This window comes from Chaetodon auriga, chromosome 12, assembly GCF_051107435.1.
Source record: "Chaetodon auriga isolate fChaAug3 chromosome 12, fChaAug3.hap1, whole genome shotgun sequence".
Taxonomy (NCBI): Eukaryota; Metazoa; Chordata; class Actinopteri; order Chaetodontiformes; family Chaetodontidae; genus Chaetodon; species Chaetodon auriga.
In genome coordinates, this window is record NC_135085.1 from 17,056,390 (window position 1) to 17,077,410 (window position 21,021).

General features: G+C 43.2%; 1 protein-coding gene across 1 annotated transcript; it reads left to right on the forward strand.

Annotated features, from left to right (window-relative positions):
• The first annotated feature begins 149 nt into the window (after window positions 1–149).
• On the forward strand, window positions 150–17,724 carry wnt9a (wingless-type MMTV integration site family, member 9A). The gene is made up of 4 exons (XM_076744151.1): window positions 150–286; window positions 13,802–14,061; window positions 14,266–14,528; window positions 17,094–17,724. The coding sequence occupies exons 1-4, from the start codon at window positions 195–197 to the stop codon at window positions 17,610–17,612; spliced, it is 1,134 nt and encodes a 377-aa protein (XP_076600266.1). The 5' UTR covers window positions 150–194; the 3' UTR covers window positions 17,613–17,724.
• Window positions 17,725–21,021: the final 3,297 nt, after the last annotated feature.

Sequence of the window (21,021 nt, forward strand, 5' to 3'; positions counted from 1 at the left end):
TGCATGTATTGCCATATTCCTCTATCTCTCTCTCTCTCTCTCTCTCTCTCTCTCTCTCTCCTCTCCCTCTCTCTCGGCTGATGGGAGGAGCGCAGCCCAACTCCTCTCTGTATAAGAAGTGTTGAGCGTTCAGCAAGGGATTTCACACAGCTACTCAGGAGAAACGAAATGATCTGCCCTGGAGCCGCAGCAAAATGCTGGATGGACACCTACTCCTGGGATGGTTATCGTTCACAGTTATAGTGTATCTTCTCAACTTGCCTGGACCGACCGCAGCATATTTCGGGTAAGGACTGACAGACTCACACTTGTGTGTCCATGATGCTGCTTTCATTGATTTGATTGGTTCCTGAAACACAAAGCAGGTAACTTTTCTCTCTCTCTCTCTGTCAACTCACTGAAAGTAAGTTTATTCATGGAGCCTGCAACAGGGTCTTTCCCACTCATTTTGTTATCTGAGTTGTTGTGATTGCATTAATATCTGAGGGTCAGTGCGGTGTCATTTGGCGGCGGTTGCGCAGCGCACAGCGGCCTCACAGCTGGTGCCTGCAGCAGGTTGTCTGCACGGGGCTCGGGCCACGCTGAAGCTGCTGACCATTAAACTTTTTTTTTTTTTTTTTTTTACGACAAGCAAACACAGCATCTATTATAGGTAGATGCACGCAGCCTCTGAGTAATGTTGGCCGTGTAGAGCTCACCCCCCATTCTTTCCCTGACAATTGAGCCAGCGCCCACTGTAAAATAACCCCTGGCACGTTTGAATGGCAGGTAGCGGTCGGGTGATTATTTTGCTGAAACACTTGTAAAATCATATCCTTAGTCGACTCTGAAAACAGCGAGCAGGAGCGAAAGGTGAGTGTGTATGCCTCAGACTCAACAGCTGGTAACAATAAAGCAATCTGACTGACTGAACTGGTGGCCGAAACGTCTGCTCAGCTTGCACAGAAAATTCCCCCATCCAGCATAAACATCACACAACTCTGGCAGGAGTTTTTTTTTTTTTTTTTTTTTTTCTCTGCTGCCTCCATCAACTTTAAAAAACACTTGGAACACGTGTTAGGAAATCAATCTGTAAAATTAAGCATTTCATGAATCATGTCATATATACAATAACGTTTAATTTAGAAAGAGCACCAGGGTGTATATTTCAAAGTAAGTCATTCCCAGGGAACGCCTTGGATTTTAGGTGTAGCCCATGATGACCTCCACTTTCAGAGTGGCTACTCCAGTTTGTCTTGCTTCTTTTCTGTCTTGGTCACAGAAGAGCCTTTACCCTGCGGGGAAGCCAAGGTCATTCAAATGAGGTCAGCATGTCAGGTGGCAGAGCAGCCATGTTTCACCTGGAACTGAGGAGTTTTACCCCCCCCCCCCCCCCAAAAAAAAAAAAAAAAAAAAATTCTCCAAAAGCGACACCTAATCTGGTAACTGACAGAACAAAATGTGCCTTTAAAAGCCGTCAAGGCGACATCTCATGCTAAACAGAAACAAGAGCTTGGTGCTTTTCCGGAGTATCTACAAATATCTCTGTTGATGGGTGTTGTTAGTGCTCCCCTTGGCTGCGAACAGTGCAGGCGCACACACAGACAAATGGCCGTGCACACTGTGGAGTGATGACACTTGAAGCCTTTCCAGTGGAGTCAAATGTATGGTAGGTATGGGTGCAGGATCCAGGAGTGTTAGGTGATCTGGGAACTGTTGTGAATCTGCAGGAGAGCGCAGGAAGTGCCCCCTCAGGGCCTGATATACTGCTGTGTTAGACCTGCTTTGCCTGGATCTTAGTAAGGCATGTTAGAATGAAAATCTAATGAAAAGTTAAAAAACAGTCGGGAAACTATAAAAGGAACGGCTACTTTGGGAAGCATTTTCTACATGTAAAACTCCGGGTAAGCTCTTGGCCTCTGGGTAAATGTTGTTCTCTTGGGTGTTGCACAAGTGGTCTGAGTGATGCAAACATGCTGTATGGCACCTGTAGCAGCTCTGCCTGATGGAAACATCTCAGCCCTTCTCAGGAAAACGTCATCATCTGTAATGCTCATGCGCGTGTCAAACTTTCTGTCTTTGGTCTCAGCTCAAAAGTTGCATTAGAAAGACAAATGTAACCCTGCACTGTGTTTCTGCCTCCCTCCCCAAAGCAGTGTCACCCTTGGCAGGCAGTATACATCGAGGTTGACGTGCCAAATTGGCACTCACAACAGCCTTAATGGTCCTAATGGTAATGCATATTTACTTATTCAGTAAGCACTTGTTTTCAATTCCCTCTGTCAGTCTGTTCTCTATCTAAAACTCTGTGCAGTGCAGAGAGACATGTGGTGTTACGATACTCCAGATTTATTATTCCGCGGCCCGCTGAGGGGGGAATATGAATGAGTGTCAGTGAATGATTTAGCCCTGCAGCTGAGGAACATGAAACATACCGAAACAGCCTGCACAGGTGACACAGATACAAAATGTGACTGCCCCGTGGCCAGCCTCCCAGAAACTCGACACCGGTGACACTCCGGCACAGTTCTGCTCGGCTTCGACTGTGGGACACGCTAACACAAACCTGTTCAAATAAATATTCCATGAGCACGAGGCATCCCAGGGCCTCTTGAGTACTGATTTACTCAAAATAGAGGGTCAATGTTGCATACCCAATTTCCAGAGTGCGGTGGAGCGTAAGTGTAACATAAACACAATCTCTCCTGCCCGTAGTCTGCGCAGCCGAGGGTGGGGTGGGATTCCTGGCGTAGTCAAGCACCCGCTTAAATTGTCATCCTTTGCCACAAGAATGCGAGCGCTCATTTTCTTTCCCTCCGCCTGTTGTGGCAGGTGCTGGTTCTGCTAAATCCGTTATCATTAGAGCTTGAATCGCGGGATGCTCGCCGGGCTTTCGTTACCTGTCTTAATAGGTTTCGGCACCTTGATGAGATATTGTGTAAACTGTCGGAGAGGGAAGTTGATTTGCTCGCCCAGTTGACCCCGTCAGGGCTCAGAGCGCTCTCTGAGACGACTCCAGTGGTTTAAATTTGAGTTTTTGGTAAAAGGCATGTCATTCTGTGGTCTTGTAAACTGTGCTGAATGCGAGTCCTAACACTGACTCAAGAGTTTGTTTTTATTTAGTTCATGTGCGACATATACAGGAAGGCTGCCCACAGTCATGCAACTGGGATTTACCGATCACAGAGGCACCGCAGCATCCGGAAGAAGAGAATATAGTGGTTGGTATTGCTTGCTGTTTAATTACTGCAATATCCTCAAACACTCTCTCATCAGTTTGCTCCTCAAGCAGAGCTGATGCCCTTTCAGATGGTATCATTGTATTCAGCGCTCCATTAAGTGAGGCAGCATGCCAAAAACAACAGGATAACAAATGGGATGTGTGTAAATTTACTGAGGAGGAGTGATTTTTCAGTTTGCAGCTGTAAAAGCTTTTTTATCACTGTGCTGAATTAGTTCCTGCTGTGTATCAAACAGCAGTGCGTTTTAACGTTTAAAGGAGCCTCTTTTCTTCAGCACAGCACAGAAATGTTACAAGTTGTTTTTTAAGCCGCTCCATGTAAACATTTCCTTCAGTTCCCTCCTCTTTCTCCCCTCCTGTCTGCTGGCTTTTGCCTGCCTCATGTGCGTGCCGGCATCCCTGCAGCGGTTTGTGGGGAGCTGCTGGGTGATTACCACTCATTAGGAGCAGCAGAGTTAGTGTGGGCTCAGGCTGGCGTTGCCTGGCAGACAGTGGTGGCGGGCGTCTCATTACCAGGCCTTAAGGACTGATTAGGCCTGACGTGCAGCAGGGCGGGGAGCACCGTTGATAGAGGGATTTCCCAACTTCATAGGATATCCTGTGGCTATAGCCACACCTCAAAGGGTATCACTTTACTGTGAGCCAAGAAGATAGGATTCTCTCAGCACGGTGCTGTGACCGTGTAGCGTGGTGAGATCACGCAAACCTGGAGGCTTAGATAACAGACTGCATGGCCTCTGAAAAGAGAGAGCTTTGTTTTCTTTATATTTCTGTTTGATACATCCGGATTTGAGCTAAGCCGTGCTTTGCTTTGAGTGCTCTGCTCTTTAACATCCCAGTGGAAGGGCCTGCTATGCCCGTGGATGCCACAGGGTGGTGCAGCGCCTTCTGAGAGCGCAGGATGGCCCTCAATCAGCACTTTGTAACCTTTTTGTGTAACAGTAGGAGAGTGGGAAATGAAATGTGAAAACATCAAATGTAAAAGCAGCCAAGTCTGTGTAAAAATACTTTAGGAAAGGAAAACAGTTCTACGTATGCTTAGCTGTGGTGAACCTGCATGACATGTACGAAGTGTCTTTCAACTTCAGCTTACAGAGCAGAAATTCACCTCTCTGCACAGAATATCATGTCTTCCCTGCACTAAGTAATGCACAGTGTTACTGTTTATTTTACAGGTTGAATCATCAAAAATTGCAGAGAGTGGTACACACCTTTGTTATGAAGGTTTCAGTGGTGTCTGTAGTGGGTTGTTATGGGGCTCATACTGTATAATAACATGGTTTTTCTGAATATTTTGAAGATTACATGGTTTGGTAAAGCTTTTAAAATGTGTTTGGCTTGCACACATCCTAAGGACTTATAATTCTGGTGTCATCAGCATGCCGAAGAGACCGCAGCTAAGACATATTTGATTTTAAAAGGACTGTCCCACCAGTCAGTTGTGCACGTCATTGGTGGATAGTTAGAAGATATGGGAAGGAAACTCCCGCTGAAGGAAACTCTTGTTGGTAAAAGCATGATGATCTTTGCAGATGGAGCTGGAGACATGGGCAATTTGCAAAACAGGAAAACTAATATAGACTCAAGATACTTTTAGTGGTCAGGCATTGATGAGATGATGCTAGTTAGTGCGACCGCTATGTCCTGTGTTTTCCATCCTTGACCACAGGCGTTTTTCTCTGCCTGGTTTGTGGGGATGAAGAGACATGGCACTTCACATGTGCCAAGATTAGCAGATTGACAAACCCTCACTTAAGGCTCCGGTCTTCTAGAGAATATCAGTACATTTCTCATGTCTGACTTTGTTTACTTTTCTGTCAATTTTCACAGTTTAAAACTTGTTTTTCTGCAGCAGCCAACATGAAATCTTGATTTTTAATCTCATGCACTGGTTTCCAAGATTCATAATTTCATAAAGGATGAAAGAAAGTCCGCCATACCTTTTCAGAGCTGCAGGATTAGACTTTTACCGCACTTTATCAGCACGATCATCTTGCATAAACACAACCCTATAGAAGCCTGACCTAACATGCACTCAGATACTCCACTCAATATGTGTGTTTGCCAAATGGGTGTTATTACATGGACTAAAGTTTGCTCCAAAAAGCATATTTATCCACAAAGCCTGAGCATTAGTTTGAGTATGGACGCAGTCAAATGTACACTGACATGAATGGGAATAGGCATGGCAGACGTTCTCTGCTATTAACCCTGGAGGACTTTTTGTTCCACGCTGAAAATGGCCCATTTGCATGACTTTCAACTGGTTACTGCTGGTTTAATCAGCAATCGCTTGTCAAGAGTCAAACTTTCTGACTCCAGGCGATGAAAGAGCTGTGCGTACGTGCGCACAAACTCATACTACTGAGGGATATTTGTCAGGTGAGGCAAATAAACACGTCTTTAACTTGAAAATTACTGTCACAGCACGTGTTTGAGCTTGAATGTTTCACAGCAGATTGAAAACAATAAAGTGTTGCATTTTCAGTTTTGTGTTCTGGAGGCCCGTCAGGAAAAAAAATCAGATCTTTGAGGAGTGAGAGTAAATAACCATTAATGAACTCAGCACTTGTAGTTACTGAAGCATGAGCGATTCAAAACAGCTACTGTTTTGTTTTGGATTTTGTGGTTTGACTTTGCATGCTCGGTTTATTCACAGAGGTGCTTTGGCCCCGGTGTGACGGGACTGAACAAACCTGACATTTCCAGTCTCTGCACAATGTTAAATATCTGCTTTGTAGAATTGCACCAAGTTTGCAGTCAAACTGCTTTGCTCTCTCACCAAACAGCCGTAGTCTGGGTCTTGTGTCAGCATGTGCGAATCGGTGAGATCCGAGTACAGTATGTGTGCCTGAACGTGTTTGGTGCGTCGGTGCGCTGGTACAGGGCTGCTCTGTGCCATGGTGTAGGCTAGAACAGGGGAGTCATGTGGACACTGCTGCGCGCCCAATCTGTGCCAGTCACACAGTGACTATAACTGAGCTGCTGACCTTAGAAGCCTTGAGTTCTCACATAGCAGTTAAACCTCTTACCATGCCCCACACTCCCATTCCCAAACCCAGGTCCTGCAGTCCTACTGCTCAGCTACCAGCGCTCGCATTCACGGCTGTGGATTAAAAAAAAAATTAGGCTGAGCAGTAACCCCCCCCCCCCTTCTTTTTTTTATGAATTGAAAAAGAAAGATGTTTTTCAGGTGCGTGGCCTGGAGTGAGAATACATCGACTTAAAGGGAAAATATAATGCAGTGTGCATTTAAAATGTCAAGAGAGCACATGTACGGGAACTTGACCCGATCAGTAAAATTATTGGGAGTAGTCTGACGCGGCCTGTGTGGGTTGTAAATGACCAGAAGGGACAGCAGATGATATAACATTGGGTCATATCCTGTTAAGTCATACGAGATAGCGGACTTCCCCCCCCTCACATTGTGAGTAGCAGTGCCTCTGGACGTTGCATTACATCCCCACTACGCAGAAAGGCTCATTACTCAACTAGTAATGACTCTCTAAGTCTCAGGCCAGTACTACTTTGTTTTCAAAGTCGTTTTGTCATGTTACTGTACTGTGTCAGTCACAGCTTGTTAGGAGTAGTCACAACACCCAGTGCTTTCAACCACTGACTAATCTTATCTTAGCCTCATACATAATCGTTTACTCTTTCCCCTATTTCTGGTTTTAATGACTTGGGGAATGAACGGCATCGCTACGGCTGTCGGGGAGAAAAAGTCTGAGTTCAGTGCAGGATCGCTTCTCGTGTAAACTTCTTGGAGGTGGACTCAAGCCTGGAGACTCCCTGTACCAGAGAGTCATTCGACACTGATTCACGGTTTCTTCAATTATTCACGTTTAAGCTTTGGAGCACATTGTCAGCCATAGTTAGAGTGGGCCAGAGGGAAAACACCACACACACTCACATTCCTACAACCTCTGGCATGGTCGTGATACACCAGATGGGACTTGGGCAGGGTGGTCTGAAGTTCATCCAACATTTCTGAGAAAAGCACACACTACCCCCCCCCTCCACAAAAGGAGCATTTTAGACAGTGCGAAGGCAGGAGGAAAAAGTGAAAGAGAGAAAAGGAGATCAGCACTGGCGAGTTTCATTTCCTACAAAAACTCAACGTTAAATGTTTTAAAATACGTACAGACTAACCTCAGGTGAGCACGGGAGTTTGTCTTCATGACAGTTTAACTGTACAAGGACAAATGTTCATGTCTGTCATTGTCTTGTGTGAGATACGTTCGTAGACAGCGGTGGTTTTGTCTAGAGGGGGCTTTGTTTTGAGCCAACAGCGGGGTGGAATGATTGGCATTCGTTTAGAGTAATTGACCAGTGGGAATAGGGGAAGTTTGGAGAAGAGGGAAGAAGGAGGAGAAGCACGAGGGGGGGGGGTTTAGTTGTGATTGAGGAGACACCAGACCACACAACCTGCAAGTTCAGGCTGATGGAGAAACTGCGGCTTTTGTGCTTTTTCTGCCCGGGCGCGTTCAGCCACGACTGACTATTGCAGGTGTTGACTTAAGGTAGTAAGAGCCCGTATGCACATGCAGGCAGGCGCACACACACACACACACACACACACACACACACACACACACACACACACACACACACACACATACGTATATGGTAACTACACACACAAACGTAGCCAGCACCTGTTCGTCTGATAAACAGACTGAAAAAGGACAAAACACTGCTCTGCTGTTTTCATCCTTATCTGCATGTTTGAGGAATAACTGCCCTTAGTCACTTCTTGTTATAGTTTCAGAATCTTACAATTCAACAGCTGAAGCACCTAAGAGGGTCTTTCCTTTGGAAACGTGGGAGTTTTTGTCTTGATATAGTGTAGGTATAAAATGTAAGCCTGCAGAAGTTGCAAAAACCTCTGTGATATGGGAAAAAACATCCAAACAGGGCAGCGACTAGAGCCTGACTGATATCTGTGGTACGTATGTAAGACATGTAGACACATTTAAAAAAAAGTATTCCACTAATTAGCTTTTTGAGGTATTATGACTACGATATGTCTTGAGGGGCACATTTCACAGCTGAAAAATAAACTCTGTGCTCGCTGTTGGATAAACTATGTAATGGGTGACACTGTTTCTAAATGACCTCAAATGTTCCCATTCGATGCTCCAGCTGTGACTAATGATTATTTTTATTACCAATTAATCTGTCAATTATTTTTTGGGTCAGCGGGAGTTTATAAAATGTCAGAAAAGAGTGAAAAATGACCCTCACACTTTCCCAGAGCCTGAGGTGACGTGAACTGCAAGAAACGCTGGAACCAGTGATTGATTGGTTGTTCGACGAATTGACGAAAAGTTTACTGTTCCAGCACTAGATCTGATATTTGTAAAGTTTACTGTTTGTTCTGCTTTAGCCTCCTGAGATTAATCTGTACCACATGGACTGAGCTGCCTTTGTTTATATATGGTTGTGTGAGTATATGAATAACACCAGCAGTTACAAAGCTATATGTGTCTGTACTCCATACACAGAGCAGGCATTTCAGTCAGGCCAAGGCAGTTAAAGGAACAGAGATAATACTGCACTCCACTATGAAGAGTTTAGGTATTATTATACTCCCTTAACTATTTACATATCAAACTAGTGAAGAATGATCAGAATTACCAGCTGTCACTTCCAGGACTGTAATGTAAAGGCAGAGAGGGAGTGATGATGGCGGAGTTTAGCGCTGGTCAATGATTTCCATGAGGGACCAACGCCGAAGCTCCGCGGTGTGAAACGAACCGTTTTCACTGAAGCGGCTGCATCGGAAAATGTATGTACAGTAAATGTCACGGGCAATGGGAGGCGCTGACAGCCAGAGAGAAAGGACTAAACAAACTGCTGTGTTCCCTAAGTGAAAGACAGCGGAGGAGGCGCAGCGTGAGAGTGGCTCAGTGATGTCTGCGAGGAGTGTGTAGAGGCAAGTGTGTGAGTGGAAAAGTCAAAGCTGAGCAAACATCAGCAAGAATCCCACCTCACGTAGGATAATAATGAGTTTTATATGTTGGTGTTATGTTCTGTGTGTAATTGGTGTTGCTGTGCCAACACCTCAAACAAAAACACCTGCAGAAAATGGTCCATGATGTGAAAACACAGCGACATGTTCTTACTTTAATTCAGTGTGGTGGAGATACTGTCGGTACCTGAGCTTCGCTTACTCTTGAACTAATGTGCACTTTTCTGATAAGCAGCTGAATTCTGCATATGGTACAACCTTTTGATAATAAGGCGCCCTTTATGAAGTGTTTGTAAGTTAGAACTAATGGCTTTATTAATAATTAATAAAAGATTAATTAATGTGTTATAGATCAGTTATTAGATTAGATTTGGGTTGCCAGGTTGTGAAAAATGATCCTTTCTGTTTGGTACTAAATGTATTAAATCGTTCATTAGTTGATTAACTGACTAGTTTAAAAATTGATTTAATTGTTCAAACCATTTTTCAAGCAATAAGGCCCCAAATTTGCTTTTATGTTTTCAAACAGATCTTATACACCAGTAACGTGACTGTCTCTGGGTTCTTTGGACAAAGCTTTTAGCTAAACTTAAAATTCTTGCAGTTATCTGATGAACATTGAAACGATTAATGGAGAAAATAATCTGCAGTGAAAATGTTCATTTGATGCAGCCCTAAAATGTTGGTAATCCTTTTATTAATGGATAAGTTCAGGCACATACAAAGACATTTTGAGGTGCTAACATGAACCCTAAGCCGCTACATATATGTTAGCCAGCAGAAGTTGGGGCACAATACCAAGTTTGGACACTATAGTGTCACATGACAGGGGCCATAAGGCTGTGTGAGGCATGCCTATGCAGAGCATTAAAAGTTTGGATGACACTGAAGTTTAATTTGATGCAACTTTAGCCAGTCTGGGCTATTAGTATCTATGCAGCCAAACAGGGAAAATGGGCACTTGCTCAGGTAACTTTAGCCTTGTGCACAACCATGAATAAGTTGTAAATAAATGGATTTTGGTGCAGATCCAATGCAGCCCTTCAGTGGAAGGAAAGTGGTCATATGGGTGAATCAGTCAAAGGGATTTTTCAGTTTGGCAGCTGAAAAGGTAGTTTTTATTAGTGACTGAAAAAGCTTAAGTGAATTATTTAGCAACCATGAATAAAACCATTAGTTCCAATTCATAAACTATTTTTAAAGGATTATGTGTAGAATAACTGAGTGTCACAGAGGTGTCAGAGATGACACGTGACTGTGCTTTTCCATTTTTCCTCTTAAAAATGGTCGTCGTTACGGGAGAACACAATAATGATTTCCGTTTGACCGAAGATTTCAAGTTCAGATCTGTAATGATTTTTGTGATTCAGCCACTGGACTGTCTTCCAGTTTTCTCTCCCTCTAAGTGAGTTGAATGAGTTCATTCTTCAACAAACAGCAGAGTGATAATTTTTTTTTGTTTTTTTGCAGATCACCATATTGGAATGTGTGACCCTTTTGTGTGACAGCAGGGGTCACGGTCCCGCATCCAGGGAAATATTATCTTTAATTTCCAGCAAACTTGAATTAAAGAGGAATGATTGACACCAACTCTGCTTTTAATTTTCTAACTATCGAAAAAGTGAATTTGTTAAGAGATCGTTTTTATTTATTATTTCACAACGACAAGAAATGGAAGCAGCGTACATCTGTGATCCTCTTCGACTATTTTCTGGTCTGTCACAGAGTGGAAATATGCACGAGAGTGAGCCAGTAGTTTCTCCTCTGGAGACGTGAAGTGTTTCTCCGCTCTCAAATGTCTCCCCTCCGCACTTCGCCCCCCGGGCTGTCTTTGTAACCCGCTAGAAATATGCCTTTGTGTAAAAAAGCCTCAAAGACAGTAGCGCTGAGATCAGTGTCATGTCATCTTTGGCCCCCCTCCAGCTCCACTCAGACCATCTTTTTGTCTCAGACAGGCAGACGTCACACAGACAGTTGAGGCCTGTCACTCTACTGCTCTTTTGCTTTGGCAGGTTTTAGAAGATTCGGCGCTGATACGTGTTCCTGTGCAGGTCTTACTGAGGAATTTGACATGTATGTTGAATTTACATGATTTTGAATTTCCCCGCTCGTACAATGGGCTGCAGGTACTCCACATGGCACCATCATTCAATCCCTGGCTGCTTGCTTGCCATAGAAATGTTGTGGAACGGTCATCAGTCACATGTAACACACTGGGTCGGCTGGAGTTGCTTGTTTTGGCACTTTGAATACGTTTCCTTGGCATTGTTAGCACAGTATAGTCTAACAAAGCGTGAAACAAATAAGAGGAAAATGTTAGTTGTTCACAGGGAGACACAGTTCTGGTGCATTGTGTATGCCTCGCTCTGTACGCCTCAAACCATACATTTTTTTTACTCTCTGAGTGTGTTGGGAGAGCAATCTCTGTCAAGACACAGCTTGCCAGGTTTCCATTTGAAAATTCATCGCTGTCAGACAAGTTAAGGACAGGCAAACACGCTGTGTAAAAAGGAAACCGTTTGAAACAATCTGAGAGCAAATCCTGATGCCTCCTTTTTGATTTGACTGCTCTGATTGTCAACCAGGCTGTGAGTGCATTCGTAAAGACAATATCATGAAGCATATGTGAGCCATTAAGTCCGCTGGTATGAAAGTGAGGACTCGAGGGGAAACATTTCAGTCAGTTATTGGACTTAATAAAACAAATCTCTTGTTGAAGAACTACTGTGACCTTCTGCTAGAGGCTGGACTGAATGTGAGTGGTGACAGAATCTTCTCTGAAAAACAGTAATGAAGTCAAAAATGTAAGTAATGGAGATCAGCGATCAACACTTCTGGTACATTAACCATACTGGTGTGGACATCCAGCAGGTAGTCTGCACCTTTACAAAAATATTGTGGAATAATTTCTGTTACAGTGCTTGGCTAAATCCAAGTATGTGGCAGGATTCCCACGTGCTGTGGTTACCCTTCACGGTCTTATAGTTGGACTTCTTTTAATTTGTTTGGCTCAATGCACACTTTTTACAAGCAAGGAGGGATACACAATTCATGACTGTGGGTTTAATAGTGCTGTGATATCTTAATGCACAATTTGTTTGTCTAAATTCAATAAGAAAAGGTAGTTTGGTTGTAAAAGTTCGTCTAGGGAAGGTTTGAAATGTTGTACAATCAAAATTTCAACATAACAAACCTCTATGAAATATACTGTGACAGCCTACTGTTTAAGTCATAGCCAGTAATAATTATGCTAATCATTGGTGGTATTGATTTCAGGTGCATTACCCTTCCCTCCTTTTAAACTGAAATAACCCCATAATAACTCTCTGTATTCACTTGTACAACTGGGTGCATTAATCCTTGTCTTTGCTCATTTTTTTTCAATGATAAAAAATAAAAACTTTGTCCTACAGTGAAAGCAAAAAGGGAGGATTCCTTATCAGTGCAACATTAGGCGAGGCGTCAATCCACACGCAGAAGTGTCCTTTAAATTTCCCAAGTCCGTCTGCAAAGGCACGTTGGCCCGAAGTCTTGTGCTTTTGTGAGTTCTGTAAATCCATTTATTCTTCAGTTTCACTTTAAGGGTGTAAAGGAGGCCAGAAATTCCACATAATGAACAACTACAGTGCCAATCCTGTCAGTTGGTGTGACCAAAATGGTCACAGGCTGACAGTCATGTCCCCTGTGTGTGTTTATGAAAGTAATGCTCTGCTTTCCCCATCACAACCTCAGAACGCTGGTCGTCGGTTTTGCCAGCTATGTGGCAGTCCCCGCTTTGTGTGTTTTATATACGCTTCCCTTAAATAAACTGACGAAAGGAGTGCAAGTCTACCACATGTTCTCCATACCATGTTTAGAACTGATACTTCTGCTTGTTATATTTGAAACGGCTCGTAGGTTTAAGATCCTGAATACTGGACTTTTGTTATGGGGATTCTATAACGAGAGTGTAAATCCTGCTGTGTGATCATGTTTAAATCTATACAACGCTGCTGTGAGTGACATTCCCCCCCTCAGGATATGTTATAAATATTAAACCAAGTATCTGCTGGCTACTGTTTCACATGCGTGTGGGATGACTGTCACGTTCACTGCATGCCATTGTTTGAAATATGTCCCCATACTATCCGAATGCTTTATTACTTACACATATCATGACCTCAGTCTGAATTTCTCAGCGCTGTAGTAGGCAGTGAGCTGCTGGTGCTGTGACTTGGTTAGCGTGTGAGGTCTAAAACAGGGACAAAGTTTGGGTGTCAGGAACTTTTTTATGAAAAGAAACAACTCTTCCACCTCTGCAGAGAATTCGCTCTATACACAGACACGCCTGTGCTGGAGGTTGATCTCAATCTCCAGCAAATGCTGAATTCCCCTGAACATTAACCGCCGAACAGCTGAATTCATTTGAACATTAACCAAACTTTTGAGCATTATATGCCCCAGCTGTGCTTCCTGTGCTGTTTATGTAGTATATCATTGCAACTCCTATTGTTTGTCCAGGAAGGTCGGCATCCTGCGCTTTATTTGAACCTTTATCAAGATGTGTCCACTCCCTCTCTGCGCACTCTCTTAACTGACCTGCGTGTGTTTGTGATCTTTCCCTCCAGGTTGACAGGTAATGAACCGTTGTCTATCCTGCCACTGAACTCTCTACCAGAGGAGAACGTGGGCAGGGCCCACTACAAGCTGTGCGACCGGCTCAAACTGGAAAAAAAGCAGCGCAGGATGTGCAGACGAGACCCGGGCGTGGCGGAGACCCTGAGAGAGGCCATCACCATGAGCGCCCTAGAATGCCAGTATCAATTCCGCTTCGAGAGGTGGAACTGCACCTTAGAGGGGCGACACCGAGCCAACATACTAAAGAGAGGTATGGGCTTTCCTCTTCTTCTTGAACCTAAAACCAAACTTGGTATCTCTCCAGTTTTGCACAATGAGGACAGCAACTGGAACATCTTTGCGATTTACTCCCTTGTGCTAAAATAGAAAAGGAAAGCTAGAATTAAAAGTGCACTGATGCTCAAAACTCTCCTTTCCTCCCTCTCATTTGTCACTCTCCAATGTGCTTCTCCAGGATTTAAAGAGACAGCCTTCTTGTATGCCATCTCCTCGGCGGGCCTGACCCACGCGATGGCCAAAGCTTGCAGCGCGGGACGCATGGAGCGCTGCACGTGTGACGAGGCCCCGGACCTGGAGAACCGCAAGGCGTGGCAGTGGGGCGGCTGTGGAGACAACCTCAAATACGCCAACAAGTTTGTCAAGGACTTCCTGGGCAAACGCTCCAACAAGGACCTGCGCGCACGCGTGGACATGCACAACACAAATGTGGGCATGAAGGTAAGCGTGCAGGATGAGACGATGATGATGGTTTCTTAATCATAAACCCAGAGAGAATCATCTGTTTCCTTCAGCTCTACTGAGCATTTTAGCATCTGTTAGGTCATTGTTTGGATTTTTCGGCCCACAACTATACTGTTCTCATCACTGATTTTCAATGAAAAAACACTCACGTAGTATCCCCTGTCTGCCACCTGCTCAGCACCAAAGGGCAGAGAGACAAAGTTAACAACTAGCTGGTGAACACAGTGCAGCCTTCAGCAGCTAAAGAGCCAGATATTTACCTCAGGAGATTGTTGTGGAGATTGCTCAGCAGGCAGAAAGCACAAGATGTTATTGTATTACAAAGTGTCCCTTTAAGATCTAAGGTCTGATTTTGTAGTTACTCCATTGATTATCAAAGCATGTCTGTGACTTTGACAGCAAAAGTATTTTATTAGCTAATAATTTGTCTAAAACATTAAACTATAACTAAACTGAAGTCGTGGCAGAGACTTGTTCATGTACACCTCAGTGATGCAAGATATATTTTACTTTCAAAGGAAAGAAAAAAGTTAACATCACAATAATTTCACAGCAGTATATTTACCCAAATGTCTAATTTTCCTTTTATTGAAGTAATAATTCCAACAGTTTGAAAGCAAAAAGCTGAACTGAGGCACGAGGCCACACAGTCATCAAGAAAACAGTTTGAATGGGGTCAGAGTTCATTTGGAGTCACAGACAGTATTTAAACAGAAATGTTGGCTAATTGCTCACATGAATCAGTTAAACGGTGGGAAAACTGTGATAATATAATACAGTCTGAGTTCTCTGCAGTTTTTTAGACAAACAGCAATGAGAAGTGCCAATTCATGGCGTGCCTGATCCCGGATACACTCGACTACCATATCTATGGTTTTGCTTTTGTAATGCAGGAGTTTAAACATTACAGTGCTGGTAAATGAATGCTGTCCAAGACAAAACACACTGTCCAAATATATGGTTAAAACGACCAAAGAGGAATTTAATATGACCTCAAGAGAATGACATTGATAGAGGTATACATGGTGCATCTTGGGAGAGGGAAATTACTGAAAAAATAGTGCAAAGTTTCAAGGATCTCCAAGAAACCTGGAAAAAAAGGAGGAAACCTAACCTGATTAAAGTAATTGCCACTGTAAATTTGGTGAAATCTGAAAGTGCTTATTAGTCAATATTTGGTTTTCTCTCCCCGATTAGATAGGCAACCACTCTCATTTGTGCTCTGGCACCATTCAGCAATTGTTTGTGGTGAGCAAATATGGGTTTTTCATCTTGGAAGTGTTTTTAATAGTAAAATAAAAAAGAGGGAATGGTCTTAATCCATCAAGCCAAAGCAAACTGAAGGTCTGGAATCTGTTGCTTTTACTCGGCTTTTCTCATATTGTAGCCGTTTTCATTTCAGTTTCAAAATGAATTATAGCAGAGGCACACTTCCCAAATGTTAGCAGACACAAAACTCTCCCAAAAGACCAATGCAGGCTCTTCCTTTTCTGCTAGGCTCTCCAAAATCCAATCTCTTGGGAGGTTTTATTTGTGATAAAAGATTTATGACATTGTTTTTGCTCTTTTTTGTGATTTGCACATGTAGTGAGGTATACCGCATTCGTTCAGGATGAATTCCCACACGGAGGACGGAACTGGAATGTGCTAGCCTCTGCATCCCCCCGACATTTAAAAGCTGACCTATTAAATTTTCTTGACCCGCTGGTGTGATGAATATGCACTTCCTGTTCCCCCGATCTCTTTCACAGTCTGAGAAAAGAACTGTAGATGCTATCCAAACCCCGTAGAAGACAATGTGTTATTGTCATTGATTTTCGCACACACACTGCTCCTGAGATTGTGGTTGATGCTGCACTGAACTTTGGCTGACCGGGAAGGGGTCAAGTAGCGTTAGAATAACGTCTTGGTGGTGATTTTTTGCTTGTTTTACAAGCAATTATGTCTGATTTTATTTAAGAGAAGACTTTCTTTACTATTCTTCCTCTTTCCAGCTGTTTGGATGACATATTCTCTGTGTTATGACATAACAGTGCCCAGCGTCTACATGTTAAAGTCTCCTCTTTCCCATGGCTGCCTGGGTGGATTGTCTACTTGAGAGTACATCTCTGTGCAAAAACCTCCCTTCACTTATCATAATAACAGTTATTGAGTTTAATGAAAATGTCATCCGTGGTGAAAACAAATCCATCCTCCCACCATCTAATATCCTTTTGCTCTTTTATATGAAGACAAAGTGCAACATTGTTCACCTTTGGAGTTATGTAGATGATAGTTAACGTGCAATAAGTGCAGACTCTGTTTTTTCCCCTTTTATTATGATATCAAAAAGAGCAGCGAATGTAATAATTTTCATTGTACCTTTACATTCCTCTGCAAACCACTGCACTCCACCCTAATCATCTGGTTGCGAGCATGTTTGTGTAATTTGGCTCTTTGAAACGCTGCTTACTAAACAAAGGCTCATTAAATCACATAGCATTCATCACATTCCTTTAACGTTTCATGGCAGTTAACAGTATTTCATTGTCTCTGAACCAGGTAATCAAAGCCGGAGTGGAGACTACTTGCAAATGCCACGGCGTCTCTGGCTCCTGCACCGTCCAGACCTGCTGGAGGCAGCTCCTGCCCTTCCATGAGATCGGCAAGCAGCTGAAGCAGCGCTATGAGACCTCCATCAAGGTTGGAAGCTCCACCAACGAGGCCACGGGGGAGGGAGAGATCTCCACAGGCCGGAGCCAGCAGCCGCCGCAGCAGCCGCAGCAGCCCCAGCAGCCGCAGCAGCCCCTGCCTGGCCTGAACGATCAGATCCCTCGCACTATGGACCTGCTCCACATTGAGGACTCACCCAGTTTCTGTAGACCCAGCAAGTACTCGTCGGGCACGGCAGCCCGCAAGTGCTACAAGGACAAGAACTGCGACGCTATCTGCTGTGGACGAGGCCACAACACTCAAAGTAGGGAGGTGACCCGGCCTTGCCAGTGCCAGGTGCGCTGGTGCTGCTACGTCGAATGCAAGCAGTGCACACAGAGAGAAGAGGTCTATACCTGCAAAGGGTAAACCAGTCACCTGTCAGCCCCTATGATCAGTGGAGCAAGAGAAGGATGGATGTGTTGAAGAGGAGTGGTTGTTCTGTTGCTTCCACTGTCGGAACAGTGTTCTGCAAACAAAAGAGGAGCGAGCCGATGGAGAAGCAATAAGCACTTTGAGGGATTTCTGTGGGTTGGGTTTCAGAGCTCCTGTGGCTCCTGTGGCCCCCGTGTCGGGGGTTTGCAGATGAAAAAAAAAAAAAAAACCTTCTCAGACAACTGGGTCAACATCTCAAGCTTTTTTTAAAAATCACAGTTTTGCCTTGAAGAGAGAAGCTTTTATTTTCCTATTAAAAACAAAATTGCATCTTTTCACGAGAAAACAGAGATTAGTCCAGTCAATGAGGATCCAACACAAGGACAGTAACACCAGCAGACTGGTTTCTGGGGCCTTGCCCAAAGAAGAGTGATGTGTGTGTATGTATGTGTGTCAATCTTTTACATGTGTGCGTTTGTATGTGAGAACGTGATGAGGGGACAGTGAGGGGGCAGGGGGGGTTCGAATGACGACTTCTATGGCAATGAAATCCATATTCAGAGACTGCTAAAAAGAAAAAAAGACAGGGTGTAAGATTTACTCTACACGCACATATTTACACACACAGACACACATTGTGTGTTTGCATATGTATGTACATAAATTCAGTTATATTGTAATGATATTATACAAGCCACTTATCTAACTATGTTAAAACAAACCACTAACCACACAAATGTTTTGCTGTTTGTGTGCTCTCGCTCGTTTTTCTTCTTGATTCATGTTGACAAGGCCCTTTGGATAGCAGCACACTTGTGTCCGTCGTCTTGCTGTGGATAATTTATAGATCCTTTGGGACTACTCCTTCACGGGGAGAAAAAAAAGATCTCTTTTTTTTTCTTTGTTTTTGATAAAAAAGTTATATGAAGCTGTTAGTAAATGCATTAACAGAAAATAAGTTAACCAGTCAGTTTAGGCTATTCTCGGCCTTGAGCGAACCAGTGTTCAGGGAATAACTTAAACCACTATAACTATTTGGACAAAGTAGGAGAGAAATTGTGCAGATACAAATGATATCCAAGTTGGAGATGACAGTGGCCTTGTTATTACCGCCAACATCATTGCAACCGGTGATCACTTGACCAGCAAACGGTCCACGTGTGACTCAGATCAGAAGTTGTGGAGCTCTGCGAACCTTAAATCCACTTATTAGGGTTTTTTTTTTCCTTCTTTTTGTTTAACTTTTAATACTTTGAAGTTGTAAAGAAAACTGTGGAGAACTGGAGGAATGTAGCCCCCTGCCATTTTCACATCCTTCTTTCCTCTTCAGCTGCCACGATTTGATTGAGCCATATTCAACACATGTAGACATGCAGCATGTGCAGTGGGAGCTGCGTCAGTCAGTCCAAACAGCGTGGGGCAACGGAGACGGTAATCTAACCTGACATGTCTGCGGAGTTGCTCGAGTGAAGATGAAAGCGAAAGTCTCATAGCTAATATAAATGTGTTTTACTAGACTAATATTTGTGTAATGTTGGGCTAATTGATGCCTGAATGCAAACATGGGGGGTTTGCAAATCGGCTGTCTTCATTCAGAAGTCGGTGAAGTTGTTATGATACACGAGTTAATTTGCTTTTTTATATCGTTGCTCTGCACAAAGTGACACAGTTAACACAATGTAGCATACTGAACCCTGCCATGCAACTACAGTGACGGTTTAAAGGAATAGTTTGACTCTTATTCACCCTCTTGCCTACAGTTAGATGGCTGATACTGCTTTCGTATTTGTCCAGTGAATATAAGGCTACAGCTAGCAGCCGGTTAGCTTAATGTAGCTAAAGGCCGGAGACAGCTATCCTTGCTCTGTCCAAAGGCAACAAAATCAGCACCCTTAAAGCTCACTCATTAGCATGTTGGTGCTGGTACAGCAGAACAAGGCTAGCTGTTTCCAAACTTTATGCTAAGCTAACAGCTGCTGGCTGTAGTTTCAGACAGCGGTATCAATGGCCTCATCTCACTCTTGGCAGGAAAGTGAACATTGCTTCAGATGTTGTAAACAAAGTGTTGCTTTGAGACATAACCATGAAGTTCAAAAGTTTTAATTTTCTGAGAAATGCCTCTGGACACACAAACAATGCAGACAACATTATTTCATTGTATTCTCAGCACTCTCAGTACATTATGTTATATACTATAAGATATGCCTTGTTTTAGATGGGTGTGAATTAACTACTGAGTGAGGGACCCAGCTTTGTATTATAGCACCATTCACGCACTGAAGCCCAAAAGCCCTTTTAAAGTATTTTAAGATCTGTATTTATTACAGCGCAGTGCAGAATCTCTCTCTTTTTTTTTTTTTTTTGTTTTAAATTGTAAATAGCAAAGGTTTCTTCTCCTGTGGTATAGTGACAAAAGTGAGGCACATGTTCAACTCTCACAAGCAACTGAAACAGAAATTGGTGGCAATAAGAAACGTTTGTGGACAGCACACAGCTGCCGGAACGAGACGGTTACAGATTGTAATCAGCGACACGGCACCGTGCCAAACATACTTAAAAGTGGCTTTTACCTTTAAGGGACGGCTTAGCCTTTAAAGATGACTATCACAATATTTTTGATATTAAACCACCGTCCTCGACAGCAATATCAGGCTTTAGGAAGCGAGCCTTGCGTGGGTTATTTGTCCTGAGGAGATGAATTCCAAGCATTTTGATATGAGAAAGCATGCCAAATAAAGACTGGTCAAAACATATACATAGAACTTTGCACGCTACATGGAAACCATAATAGCTATGCTGAGACTTGAAGCATAAATGCCTGCTTCCCACAGCTTTCGGTGTGTGCACGCTCTCCACACACACACACACACACACACACACACACACACACACACATACACACACACTCCTCAGCCCAAACACGCTGAGGCTCTCTACTATTGAACGGATTCAAAACAGGCATGACAGGAATACCAAATGCACAGCGAGTGCATTTTTGTTTGTTTATAGATTGTACATAGGCCTAAAAATTTCTCCAGAGAACGAGGAGCATGATGCAGCAGCCGGTCGGTTTTTTAGATGTCACAGTCGTCCGTATCTCAAATCCAAAACTCTGCACTGTTTAGTCGTCAGTGGATCATGTACAAAATTCTGTTTTGTAGAAAAAAAATAAAAGATAAATTATTTTTAAATATATTATGAGCATGTGTTTAGTGTAAATAACGTCAAAGTCTAAATTGATTTTATATCCTGTATTTTTTACTCTGTTTTTCTTTTGGGTGTTTGTTCCTTTTTGGGGTGGAGGCTTCGACAAGCAGCGTATAAACATATTTCATTTCATATCTCATCATTTGCTGTTATCTAAGCACTAACAAATCCTAACAAATTTAGAATCAACTCACCT